Source organism: Ambystoma mexicanum, chromosome 5p, assembly GCF_040938575.1.
Source record: "Ambystoma mexicanum isolate Mex_15411 chromosome 5p, UKY_AmexF1_1, whole genome shotgun sequence".
NCBI classification, from domain to species: domain Eukaryota; kingdom Metazoa; phylum Chordata; class Amphibia; order Caudata; family Ambystomatidae; genus Ambystoma; species Ambystoma mexicanum.
The window spans coordinates 1,360,054,755-1,360,067,834 of NC_090930.1; the positions used below are offsets into that span (position 1 = coordinate 1,360,054,755).

General features: G+C 46.1%; 1 protein-coding gene across 1 annotated transcript in view; it reads right to left on the bottom strand.

Annotated features, from left to right (window-relative positions):
- DNAH5 (dynein axonemal heavy chain 5) overlaps nucleotides 1-13,080 on the bottom strand; it is a 4,235,244-nt gene that overhangs the window by 160,793 nt on the left and 4,061,371 nt on the right. The window contains exon 77 of the mRNA XM_069613779.1: nucleotides 6,136-6,288. Coding sequence (XP_069469880.1) covers nucleotides 6,136-6,288 — 153 coding nt within the window. The remainder of the gene's footprint in view (nucleotides 1-6,135; nucleotides 6,289-13,080) is intronic.

Sequence of the window (13,080 nt, forward strand, 5' to 3'; positions counted from 1 at the left end):
GTAGTGTGATCCCCAGGGTTGACTATTTTGACTACCTGGGGGTCAAATTTTCCTCTAGTTTCTGTGCCTCTGCCCATATAACAAAACAGGCTGTCTGCTTCATAACAAGCGCTGGGGGTGGTCTCAAGGGCTTTGGTAACGTTTAAGGGTAGACCAGTTGACCTAATACTCAAATTGTATAAGGGTAAAGCAGGCTCGGTTGCTAGATTTGGGATGGAGCTGTGGGGTTACTCAAATGTTTCCCCCATCCAAATTGTGTAAAACCACTTTTTTAAGAAAATACTGGGTCTGCCACCATCAGCACCAAATTTTGGTGTGTATATGGAATTAGGCTGCAGGCCAATTGGCGATGTTATCTTTTTGCAGCCTGTTATTCAATGGCTTAGACTGTGGGGCAATGAGAGAGCTAACCTTACCCACGAGTTGATTATTTATCTGATATCCAAGGATGATGGTGGCAAAGTCCAATGGCTGTGTCACATTAAGAAACAAATGAGGGCCATTAATGCTATACATTTATTTCCGCCTTCCAATGTGCTCTCTCGTGGTGAGGTAAAGCTGTGGACTGTCTGCTCATAAGAATATGTCAAGGTCAATAGAGAAAGTGTGGAGTTGCTGAAACCAAAGAACAGAGGGCTTATGACCATTATGTTCCCAGGCATACCGAATATATTTGTTGTGGGCAGAATCTCCTGCAGACCGTGTCCTTATAACCAGGGCACCGTTTGACTGTGTCCAATTACGGGAGGTGGTGGCGGCCTGGTCTGGGGAAGGTGGTAATCGGTCTTGCCCTCTGTGCGATGCTCCACATGAGGATCTGGCTCATTTGGTATTTTTTGTCCTGTTTATGTCAATGCGAGAAGCTCTGTGTTGCGTCCATTGCTATGCGAATTGGGCTTTGCCCAGTATCTACCTGCCCTAATTTATTTAATATGGGTGGACTCGCCCCAGGTGAGCTGGTCTTTGTGAACGTATTTGAAATCTGCACTCTATATGAGCTTAGAAATATGAATTGAACCGAGGACTAGTATGTTTGCCAATCTAATGCGATGCACATTTGGGGGGTGTAATTTGTACTGTATTTGAATATGTTTTATATTTTGTACTGTTTTTATGGAATGTTTTGTACATTTCCAAAAATAAACATAATGATGATTATCAATTTTGCCTATGTATTGGGGCAGAGAGTTCAGATCATCGGCACTTGGACGGTGAACGAGGATCCGCCCAGTATGGTGCAGATGTAGTGTGGGACAACTACGAGAGATGCTGTTCCAGATCTCAGTGTCCTTGTGGGGTGGTAGCGAGTGAGTTTGTCTGGAGGAATTCCAGGCCGGTGTTGTGGATGGCACAGTGAGTGATGCACATGACTTTAAAAGTAGTGTGTCAACCAATAGGGAGCCAATGGAGGACTCTTAGTGTAAGGCTGATGGGTTCTCTGGGAGGGAGGCTAATGAGCAGGCGGGCCCGCAGTGTTTTTGATTCTTTGCAGTTTCCTTAGCTGAAATGTGGGTGTGCCTAAATCAAGGCAGTTTGCATAGTCTAAGCGGCAGAGGATGATGGAGATGATGGCAGAGAAAAGGTGAGGATAGGTGAGGTATGGGAAGATACTCCTGATAATGCGTAGGTTGAAGAAGCAGGTTCTGCATATGTAGTTGATGTGTCGGAGAGGGATACATTTGTGTTCAGTGTGCATCCAAGGTTTTTCACAGAGGTGGAGGAAGCTGGGGCTGTGGGGAGAGGGGGAGGCTAGCGAGTGAGGCCAGGAATGGGTTGGGGAAGGAGAACTGTTTTCCTGCAGTCTCGTTTTTCTGTTTTCCCCGGAATGAGGATGAGATGGTTGGTCGTCATCCAGTTGTCAATATCTGAGAGACATGATGACAGGCCTAGATGGTTGGAGCCTGGCGATTTCGGGATTTTAAGGATGATCTGGGTATTGTCTGCGTAGTTGTTGCAGGTGAGATTGTGGGAGCGCATGAGTGCGGGAAGTGGGTTCAGGTAGGTGTTGAAGAGGAGGGGAGATAGGGATGCTCAAACACCCCCACTCCTTTTGGTACTGACCGGGATGTAGAGGTGAAAGGGTGGAGGAGCATGATTTGCAAGCAATTACAGATGAAAAAGGAGATCCAAGTGAGGGCAGTGTGGAATGCTTTCATCTTTCCGCTGCACCCCTCCTGGGGATTCCCAGACTCGTCCAATATAACTGATATATAGTCCATACTTCGCCTCAAGTAGTGGGCCAGCATCTTGTCAGATTTATTGCATTTTTCAAAGAATTTCTGCCTCATGGAGATTGCATTAAGCTGCTCTCTTTGGCTCTTTATGTGCCTCAAGGGCTTTCTTAAGGCTGTTTTAAGGTGCTGTTCCTCCCAAGACTTTAGTTCCAGCTCTAATCTGATCTGTTCCACCTTGCGTATTCTTGCCAGTGTGACCCCTTATTAGCTTTGCCTGTATGACCGCCTTAAGGGCAACCCAGATCCCATTGGGAGAGATGTCCACCTCCTGGTTTATCTCAAAGTATTCATTTATGTCCGTCTAAATGTGTCAGACTACCACTGGATCTCTCCGAATATACGCTGGCAGGACCCATGGCCAAGCACCTAGTCCCACTTGGGTGATCTCTATCTCTAACACTAAGCCCAACCCACCCATATCTCTATGGTAACTGGGGCATGGTCCGATAAAGAAATTGGTCCAAACTCTACCGAATGATCTGGAAATTAAAATGTGATCTATAGGTGTGTAAGCGGATTGTACGTGAGAATAGAAAGAGAATTCCTTTCGGCCTTTGTGCTGTTTCCTCCAAAAGTCTTCCAAAGCCTCCATTATCTTGGGGGGAGCCATATATGAAAGTTGGGTGGGTGCTCTCTGACCTTTTGAGTGATCTAATTATCTGTCCTCTATTGCATTGAGGTCCCATCCCACTATCAGTTGCCCCTCTGCAAATTGGGATATCATCAGAGCTGCCCTTACCAGGAATGAATACTAGTTGGAGTTTGGGGCATAAATAGATCTCACTGTTATTAGTTTGCCCCCCAGCTCACCCTTCACAAGTATGACTCTGTCCCAAAGGCTGACACCTCCGTCTGTATCCCAGTGACACTCTTACAGATGTCACGCCTGAATGAGACAAGCTCCTGGGTCAGAGAGTACTTTAGGCTTTTTATAGTCTCAATGAGGTCCTCTTTGGTGAAGGCCACCGATGTTGGGGATGGTCCGTCTTGTGGAAGCTCCATCCTTGTAGTATTGCCTGCAGGGCGGCTCCGTGTAGTTTTTAGGAACAAGTCAAAACATACCACTGTGCTCTTCTTGGGGTGTCTAGGCATGGGCACTGGCATGCAGCACATAAGAACTCCACAGAACTTTATCCCTAAACCCCCGGTGTTGCTCAGGGCCAGCTGCAGGTTTAGTCATCCCATCAGTCTTCCCCCTTGTTTCCTCTTAACTGCCACAGGCACCCTACTGCTCTGTGCACCTCCCAAGTAGCCTTGCCGCCCCACTCGCTCCTCTCACTCCAGGCCAGAGCGCCTTCTATCATGGCTGCCGCTGAGACTTTCAGGTGGGCTGCGCTCTGCAGCCGCTCTCTTACCCTCACATTCTTGCCTGGATGTCTGGCATTCCTTTGGTGTCTCGCTATGGGGCACATCGCAAACTAGGCATCTCTCAGTTCTTCCACATCGGGCATGCCCAGGCCACGCAGTTGGGGTGCCTTCCTCCCACGTCACCAACTCACTTTGCTGTCCTTCCCACTCTCCCCACTTCTGGCTCTTGCGCCTCCAGACCTAGCTTCAGCCGACATTGTCTGGTGAGTTCTTCACTGTGGTTGCTCTCTCTTCACCACGGTTGTGTTGGGGTACCCAACACGCCTTCAACGTCCCACCTCAGGGATCAGCCTCATCTGGGGCCCTCTCAGCTTTCCCTCTCTGAACTTGCCTGGACAACACAATTGGGTCACCTTCCTGCCTCCCCTCCAACCACTAGCTTTGTATCTTGTTCATGGTTCCCCAGCTGCTCTCGCCCCCAGAGCTCCCGGGATGTCAAGGGTGGAAACAGTTTAATTGTTCAGGCTCCACCTGGGCTCTGGCTCACCACTAGCTCTTCGATCCCAGAGACTTTTTTCTCTACTGCTGCGGGTGGCCGATTGGACCTCCCCTCTGCAGCTCTTCACGTGGAGGTATGCGGCTTGAGACTCCATCACTGAAGGGCATCATCTTGGACTGGTGCGCTCGGTTGTTTCCCCCCCAAGTTCTGGATGCTGCCAGGTAGCTTTTTGCTTTTCCACTTATTCCTGGGGTATTCCTTGCTCCCTGTCTCCTGTCCTTCCATCTTGGAGCCTGACGATCCTCTTTACTGGCATACCGAGGGATGCAGTGTGAGAGTTCCCTCAGTGTTCGCCATCTTGGCCACCACCGGACATGACCCCCCACCCATAATTCTCCCTTAATAAAGATTTTTCCAACAATTCAATGAGTGTGACAGATCTTTTACTGTTCTCCAAGAGTGTGCTGTGTACTCTCAAGAGTGTAATGTAGGTGTCACATTTTTCTAGTCGTTTTTACTTCTTACGCTGATGATATTTAATTTCTGATATTTTAAGAATCTGTGCTCTGCATCCAAGTCGTGAGATCTTCCTGATTTACCATGTGCCATCTGAGATTTGTTCTGTTGTCCATTTTAGTTGATTCATGCTTTTTGGGTTAGCTAGTATCACCTGCACAAGGTTATAGTCACGACTTTGGACACTTCAAGATATCTGACTAGAGCTAAACTATGTTCAGTCTGCTCTCGGGAATATGAAGCAGCGAAACACTGCTTGGTAAAAATCTCAATCTGTTATAAGGAGGATACATCTAAAACTGTTTTTACACAGAAGCACTTGTACACCTGTCCTATTGTAGCCATTATTTCTAAGCAGGAGTTGAGAATTCGGACCATGAGCTCTCTTATTCCTTCCAAGAAGTACTCCTTTTCTTTCATTCACTTCCCCATCTTTGAGTTGGAATCTCCTTCTACAATTCTCAGAATTTCTGCCCATGTTTTTTCAAGGTTAAAAGGAGAGTTTGTATTGTTTGTGGATGTTTCTAAATTTTTCAGCAGTTAGTGCATGTGCAAAGATATGTACTTCCCACAGCACCATCTGATCTAACAAAGTCTGAGGGCTGACTTGGATGACACTTAGAGGTTGTGCTGTGCATACAAAGTAGCACAATCTTTAAGTACTGTACTTGTGCTTTTAAGACATATTCCAACACAATTACATTTGTTTTGAATGTTGGCACATGGTTTGCACAATTCCATACATTGGCACAGGCCTCAAATGTCATTGTGATCAAGTCATATTTTTGTTGCATTAGTATTGTTTATTTGAGATTCGAGATAATGTTTTCCTTTGTGGTTCTTATGGTTTCAATCCTGTCAAAGTATTTGCTCCAATAACCCACAGTAGTCTGTAGTGGTCTCTCAGCACAGAATCAGTGAGGCATTCATAGTTTAGCCATGGAAGCCACATAGTCGGTCTGCAACACCCACCAATACTAAAATGGCATCCTGCAGATGTGGAGCATATTTTCAACATGGTTCCAGGAAGATAGGAGAATGTCTTCATGCCTTTCCTGGTGACAATGGCAGTACTAATAAGCTGCTTGTAAAAACATAGGCAGCAGTATTCCCACTTCTGCACGCTCCCATAACATGGTGGTTAGAGTCAGGTTTGTAGATGGTGATGGGTGGAAGGGTTATTGACAAAAAAAGAAGAGAATGTTGCAGGACTTTTCCCGTCATACATTCATTTCTGGCTTTGGTACCACAAACATAGAAAATGACTACTTACAGCTGTGCTATATTTTGAAATGTCCAGCAGCCAAATAGGTACAACAGAAGCGAATAAACATGTTTAATTACAAAACTCATGAGATTCACTGAAAAACATTTCAAGTTACCTGCCGTGCATGAGGGATGGGCTATATTAGCACGTTTTCTCTGCTTCTCAAGTTGAGTAAACATGTGTAACATATATATTTTTAGAAGGTTACATTATGATTCATGGGAAAAACATTTACAAAAGATGTAGAATTAGAAAGGAAACCAACAGTTCTACAAAAGTTAAACATTTACAAGGGTAATAAGTAGAATTACCTGCTTCATTGCAGTTATAAACCCCTGAGGGTTAAAGAACCCTGTCATCCAAAAACAGTTTGGACGACCATCAAATATCCAGCTAGAAAATTGGTGATTTCTCTCCAAAAGTTCTGTAAACCAGAAACCCAGGGTGCTTGAAGCCCAAGACGCCTGTAAAGAGAAAAGGCAAGCAGTTTTTGTACAATAGTAACATTATTATGTTATAACTTAGAGATCATCCACTTGCCAATAAAGAGCTAATAAACATCAGCTCTGTTGAATATTCCACAGGGAGAGGGTGTTGTTCTCTGGCGGGATATGAGAAATAACTTGCAATGGAGAAATGCTGGCTGAAAAAATTATATTATAACCGTCCCCCTTTGAGGGCAGACACAGTTGTAAACCTTCCAGCCTACAGCTGGTTAAAGACACCACAGAAATGGATACTTTTGTTGTAAAGCAAACACTGGCCTTTGAATATTATATAAACACTTTATATAACACTTGATTTTTGTTATTGACGATGTGCTTTGGTTGCCATACCAACCTTTCACATAACAACAAACAGAGAATGCAAAATTAACACTATTACAATTTATTATTGAACACCATAGATTTTTTTTTTTTTTAAAATGTTAAAACTTACATTATTATCACTAACACATTCTAAAAACAAGATACACAATTCTTATCCTTATGACATGATATGGTATTTATAGCGCGCCTATACACAAGGTGCGACGCGGCAAGGGAGGGGGAACAGAGGGACGACAGAGACATCGATCCTACTAGACCAAGTGTCATTCAGATAGTGCAAGTGCAGGGGAAGGTGGAGGAGGAGAAGTGCAGAGTGCCCTTATATTAATTTACCAAGTAAAGGTTATCAAATAGATTTTTGCTAAACATTTTTTAAACTCTAGTGTTAAGAATTCCTCCTTGCCGCTTGCTGCTCTTTCCCAAAAGTGCTCTGAATTAAACCAGGCCACTTCGCGCACAAAGCATTCTAACTTTTCAGCTCTTAACACATGCAATGCAGGACATTCAATTGAAAGATGTTTTAGTGTTTGTACTTCATCCTGCGGGCCACAGAGATTACAGTTTCTTGATATCTCTTACTGTCTGTGTGAAGCGGCTGTGTGTTAGCGAGCATACCGCCCACAGGGCGGCTTGACGGGCCTGTTTTGCAAGCGTGTTACGTACAACACACCTAGCTATTTCGGCAATCTCAGCGATTTGACCCGTTGCATGGACTGAATCTGCTGACTCAGTTGTTTGTTATCCACCATCCGCCGGACCCGCAGCGCCTGTTCCACCTGAATTGACTTAACTATGGGCGGTATCGAATTTTGAACGGGGGTGAGTGATTTCATTTTCTCCACTTTCTCCATTTCCCGCCCGTTTAGTTCATTTGTTTCTCCTTGCCTCTGGCGCCCTTGGCGCTTTACCCCCTTCGCCTGAAGCAAGGGGTAACCAGTGCAGGACTTGCATAGTTAACAGTTAACATATTTCCTTTATCAGTTGGCGTCTGCAGGTGGTGTCTGCAGTTAACAGTACTGGCCCAACTGAAACTTAAAACTGAGTTCCTGATACTTTGCTGTCAGCCGGTTGCCTGAAACATAATTAGAAATTTTACTTACCCGCTCAGTTATCTCATATTGCGTTGGAGAGTGACTGTGGGCTATAGCCTTTGAACTCTCCATCAGCCCTCGCATCTGAACACTGTGTGCACATTTTGAGCGGTGTTTGTAGTGCTCTCCACACCTCCAGGAACCTGTGCTTACTTTACCCTGATGCCGGGGAAAGTGGCAAATTGTGGTAAAGGGGTGACCCATGGAAAGAAACCATACGGGCTCCGATCAGCAAATCTGCGCTCTACGCCAGAGGTGTCATCTCTAAATAAGGACGCTGGCTCCAGAATGGGGGTGAGCTCTATGAGAGTGCAAACCCTATCCACAGGCCCCCTTGATGCATTTTTTAGAGCCAAATCTGTGCGCCAAGATACAGGCATACAACCTGTGGAATTGCCTGCGCAAAATCTGGAGGTAAATACTAGCTACCGTACCGTCCATTGGATCTTGATAATGATTCCCTTTTACAATTGTGCTACGCTTTACAGGATCATTCTTCAGCTCTTGTGGATAAAGGGGGGCATGAAGCTGGCAAGGATCTCCCCCCCACCATCAATCCTTGGGGAACAAGAGGCAAATGTGGCGATGGAGTCATCTACCATTGCGTGCCTCACCAACCAGGGGCCTCACCTTAAAACGGTGCCTTTATTGGCTCTAGATGCATCAAAAATTGAACTAGGGGGCCCAGCTATGATTGCCTCATGGGGGACACCAGACTTGCAGCAAGCCCTAACCTCTTGCCGGACTCAGTAAGGCCCATCAGTGAGTCGCTTCAGGATGACTCCAGTACACATGAGACAACTAGTATCGCTCAAAACAACGGAATATTGAATTTTGCTGTAAAGATCCTGTTAAAGCTATGTGGGACTATTCATGAAGATTTGAAACTGCAAGGATCTGCTATTGCAGCATTACATAGCCACTTGAGTTCTGTTGAAAAGTCAATACTGAAGTTACAATTGGATTCTTTGCCAGAAAATGCTAACAAACTAACAACTGCCTAGACAAGAAGTTACTGTAGTTGTAATTCCTGATTCTTTGGAAGACCAAAAAACAGTGACGACTGCTCTACCAGTTAAGACAAACGCAAGAAATGGGCAGACAATGCTTCCCAATTATCAGGAGACAAAGAGGAAGGCAGTGCATGTTCCCTCTGACTTACCTACTTTGGGGGATAAACTACAGGGATCAGACCAACCTTTGAACTCCACATTGCGGCCTAATATTGCAAATATGTCAAAAATACAAAGAAAACGGGCTGCACGGAGGAAAAGGTGATCTGCTCAGACAGTAGGTACAAGTTGGCTGATTGAGGAGGGTCCCCAATCCTCTGCTCCTTCGGTACCAGCTATAAATAGTTCTATTTCGGAAACAGAGTTGAGGGTGGGGGTGCTGCCTACTACTTCTGTTACCCATCCTTCTCTAAGTGTTGTTATTGGCGCAACTACTCCTCAATCATTGAGTCTAGCGACTGTAAGTTTGGATCCCAAATTCTTAACTATTTCGCCAATACAGGGATCAAAAGGCACCAGCCGATTAAATCGACCTCTTTTGCTGGCCTTACTTAACAAAATACCCTCTCTCAGAAACTTAAATTCTAATGACTTTGACTTTGTAGAACCCCTTCGCATTGTTGGGTCTCATACTACTAAGTTGCACTGCAGTTTACCTGAAACTATATCTCTAATTAGACTACATAAAGACTCAATAGAACACCTGCTGGACACACTAATCATGGAAGAAGAGGCAAAAGATGGCTGTGCCAATTTTAACTGTGCTCAGGTAGCACAACAAAAAGCTGCTACCCCAGAATTGCTGTTTGCAAAATCCAAGATGAATTGTACTGATGCACAGCGGTGGGAATGGTTGAAGGTCATGATTGCGTTGAAAACCGGCTCTGATTGAAATTGGACTATTTCCAGTGGAATACTAGAGGCTTTAGCCATTGGTTAAATGGAGGTACCTTATTAGAATTCCTGGCCATTCAGGATGTGTTTATGTTAAAGGAGACGTGGTGTACTTTTGATGTTGAGTTTGATGGATTTACCACTTTTCAGGTTGCAGCTACAAAGCGGGAACGGAGTCGCCCGAGTGGTGGCTTATTAATTGGTGCTAGAACCACGCTAAACCCAAGCTTAGTATATCAAGCAGCGTCTGGAGGCAGTATACTGGCAGTACAAGTTCCCCCCCCTGGGGGATTTAGTACCTATCAGGATATTTTCATAATTTGTGTCTATGATCCCCCTGGGGAAGCCTGCACAGAGCAAATCACTGACCAACTGGATACTATCTATTCTACCTGGCAAGGTTGTTCTTATGATCAAGCAGTTATTGTTGGTGGTGATTGAAATGCAAATGTGGTCGATGAGGGTGGATGTGGGGGATACCAACACGTCTCAGATTACTGTAGTATCCCGAATAAAAAATCTAATAGAAAGGGGAATATGTGGCTAGGTTTGCTGAAGGAGTGCTCCTGTACGGTTTTAAATGGACGTACAGAGGGTGATTACCTTGGACAGATAACCTGGGTATCTGGCTCTAAGACGGCCATCTTAGACTGCATGGCCATCTCTGACTCCCTACTGGAGCACGTCCTATGATTGCAGATGGTATCCAACACTTATAGTGACCACTCCTTGGCTGTATTAGTTATGACTGGCTCCGTTGCACAGGAGGAGCTGTGTCCCTGCAGTGATGTGGCCGTCAACCGGGCAGGGAACAGGATCCGTTGGTCTAAAAAGAATATTGAGAGGTTGAATATGATTGCTTTTCCAAAGAGCTGCAGCATAAAGCAGCTGCTTTGGGGCAAAAACCCTGAGGCTATTGAAGAATGGATAGGGGGACTGATCCTGATGATTGCCAGGGGGAAAACAGCTCCTAAGATAAATTGGGGGAGTAAGAGTAGATTGATATTTGACATAAACATCCAGGACCGTAAACGTCAATAGAGATGTGAACTTAGGGCTTGTAGAGGGGTAAGTTATCCCTTGGGTAACTCACATGAGATATCTGTTTCTATAAAGTTTTTTTAAACGACAGTACCATTCCTGGCTCTACCATTACCGAAAATCACAACAAAGAGGGAGATGGGAAAAATGTATCCAGATCCTTGGCAGTAGAGAGTCATGTAAAATTTGGCAAACATTGACTGGGATTGGAGGTGACCTGTCAAAGAAAATAATAAATCCAATCTCCTCTGATCAGTGGGTATAATATGCTAAGAGTAAAATCTATAATCCTAATATCCTCTCTCATTTCAACACTGGGTATGCAGAACCTTGGCCACTTCCTATGAACCTTAAAAGCATAGAACAAGTTATCTTAAATTCTAAGAGGTCTAACACACCTGGTCCAAATGGTCTAGCAAACTCTGTCTTGAAAAAAGATCCAGAAAAGTGGGCTCAGATTCCCCTGACTCTATTTTCCCGGGTTTGTCGCTCTTGCACCGTGCCATCGACATGGCAAAAGTCGGTGTTGATCCCGGTCCACAAGAAAGGTGACCATAGGGAGGTAACCAATTACCGACTGTTGTCCATGTTGGATGCTACGGGCAAGGTTTTTGCGACACTGGTGCTTAGAGAGCTGGAGTCCTGGATAGTTGAAGAACAAGTTCTCCATCTTGCCCAGACAGGATTTAGACCAGGAGCCAGCACCACTCATAACATCAGAGTGCTAGATTCATTGATAAACTCCACAATGAGTAAGGAACAAGTTACTTACCTGTAACTGTTGTTCTCCAGCATGGGTCTGGCATGGATTCACATGCTCATGAATATTCCCCGTCGTCAGGCTGGGAATCCTCGGTAAAGAAAAAATCAGTATCAGTTTCGTTTCTGATCTGTCTTTCGTAGTAGTAACCAATCACTGATCTCTGCGTCATACTGACCACAGCCAATGACTGCCCTCTACCTAAGCCCCGCCTCTGGCAGCCATCTTCAGATTTAGTAGCACGTGAAGAGGCAGTATGACCAAGTGAAGAGCCGCAGAGGGGTAGGCGGGAGGGTTCGCATGTGAATCCATGCCAGACCCATGCTGGAGAACAACAGTTACAGGTAAGTAACTTGTTCCTTCTCCAGCATGGGGTCTGGCATGGATTCACATGCTCATGAATATAAGAATAAATAGCAGTACACACATGCAATACAAAAAACTCAACATTGAGCATCTCTTACCTCCTCACCAGGCTCACCTTAGGCGAACAGGTTGCGCAGCACTGCTTGGCCGACCCTGGACTCCTCCCTGGAATCCCGATCGACGCAGTAGAATCTCGTGAAGGTGTGCGTCGACCTCCACGTAGCAGCCCTGCAGATGTCCAGCAGGGGCACACCAGATAAGAACGCCGTAGTAGCAGCGATCGCTCTGGTCGAGTGGGCTCTCGGACGGCCTGGCAGCGGTCGGTTAGCCAACCGGTGGCAGTGCATGATGCAGCCGGAGAGCCATCTGGAAATAGAAGACTTCGAGAGAGCCTTCCCTTGATTCACAGGTCCAAAGTTCACGAACAGCTGTGATGTCCTCCGGGAACTCTTTGTGCGGTCCACGTAGAACTTCAGCGCTCTAGCCACATCCAGCGAGTGCAAAGTCCTCTCGGCCGGCGACGAAGGAGACGGGAAGAAAACAGGTAACACCAAGGGCTTGTTAAGATGGAAATCCGACGGCACCTTGGGCATAAAGGAGGGGTGCGTCCTAAGCATCACCCTCGAGGCATGGAAAGTCAAGTACAGTGCTTTGCAGGATAGGGCCTGGATCTCTCCCACTCGTCGTGCGGAGGTAATGGCCACCAGGAATGCAGTCTTCCACGCACAAACTTCATCGGTGCGGAGTGCATCGGCTCGAATGGGGGCCCCATGAGCCTGGTCAGCACCGCGTTAAGTTCCCACGCCGGGGCCTTCACCGGCGGGAACGACCGGAACAGTCCTTTTATAAACTCTTTTACCAGTCGATGGGACCACAGGGACGTCCGTCCTGTGGTTCTGGTATATCTGGAGATCGCCGCCAGATGAATCTTAATGGAGGCATGGGCTAGCCCAGCCTTTGCCAGCGATAGCAGGTACGGCAGCACTTGAGGGGCCGTAATCCGTAGGGGGTTGATCTTCTGTGCTCGGCACCAGATAGAGAACCTCTTCCACTTATGACCGTAGCATTTGAGAGTCGAGGACGCCCTGGCCTTTGCAAGAACCTCTCTGCAATCGGCCGGTATATCGTAGCCTCCAAACTCTAGCGCTGCAGGAGCCAAGCCTGCAGGTTCATCGACGCCGGGTCGTGGTGGAAGATGGCGCCTCCTTCTCTGGAGAGAAGGTCCGCGTCCGCCGACAGCTTGATGGGAGTGGACGTTGAC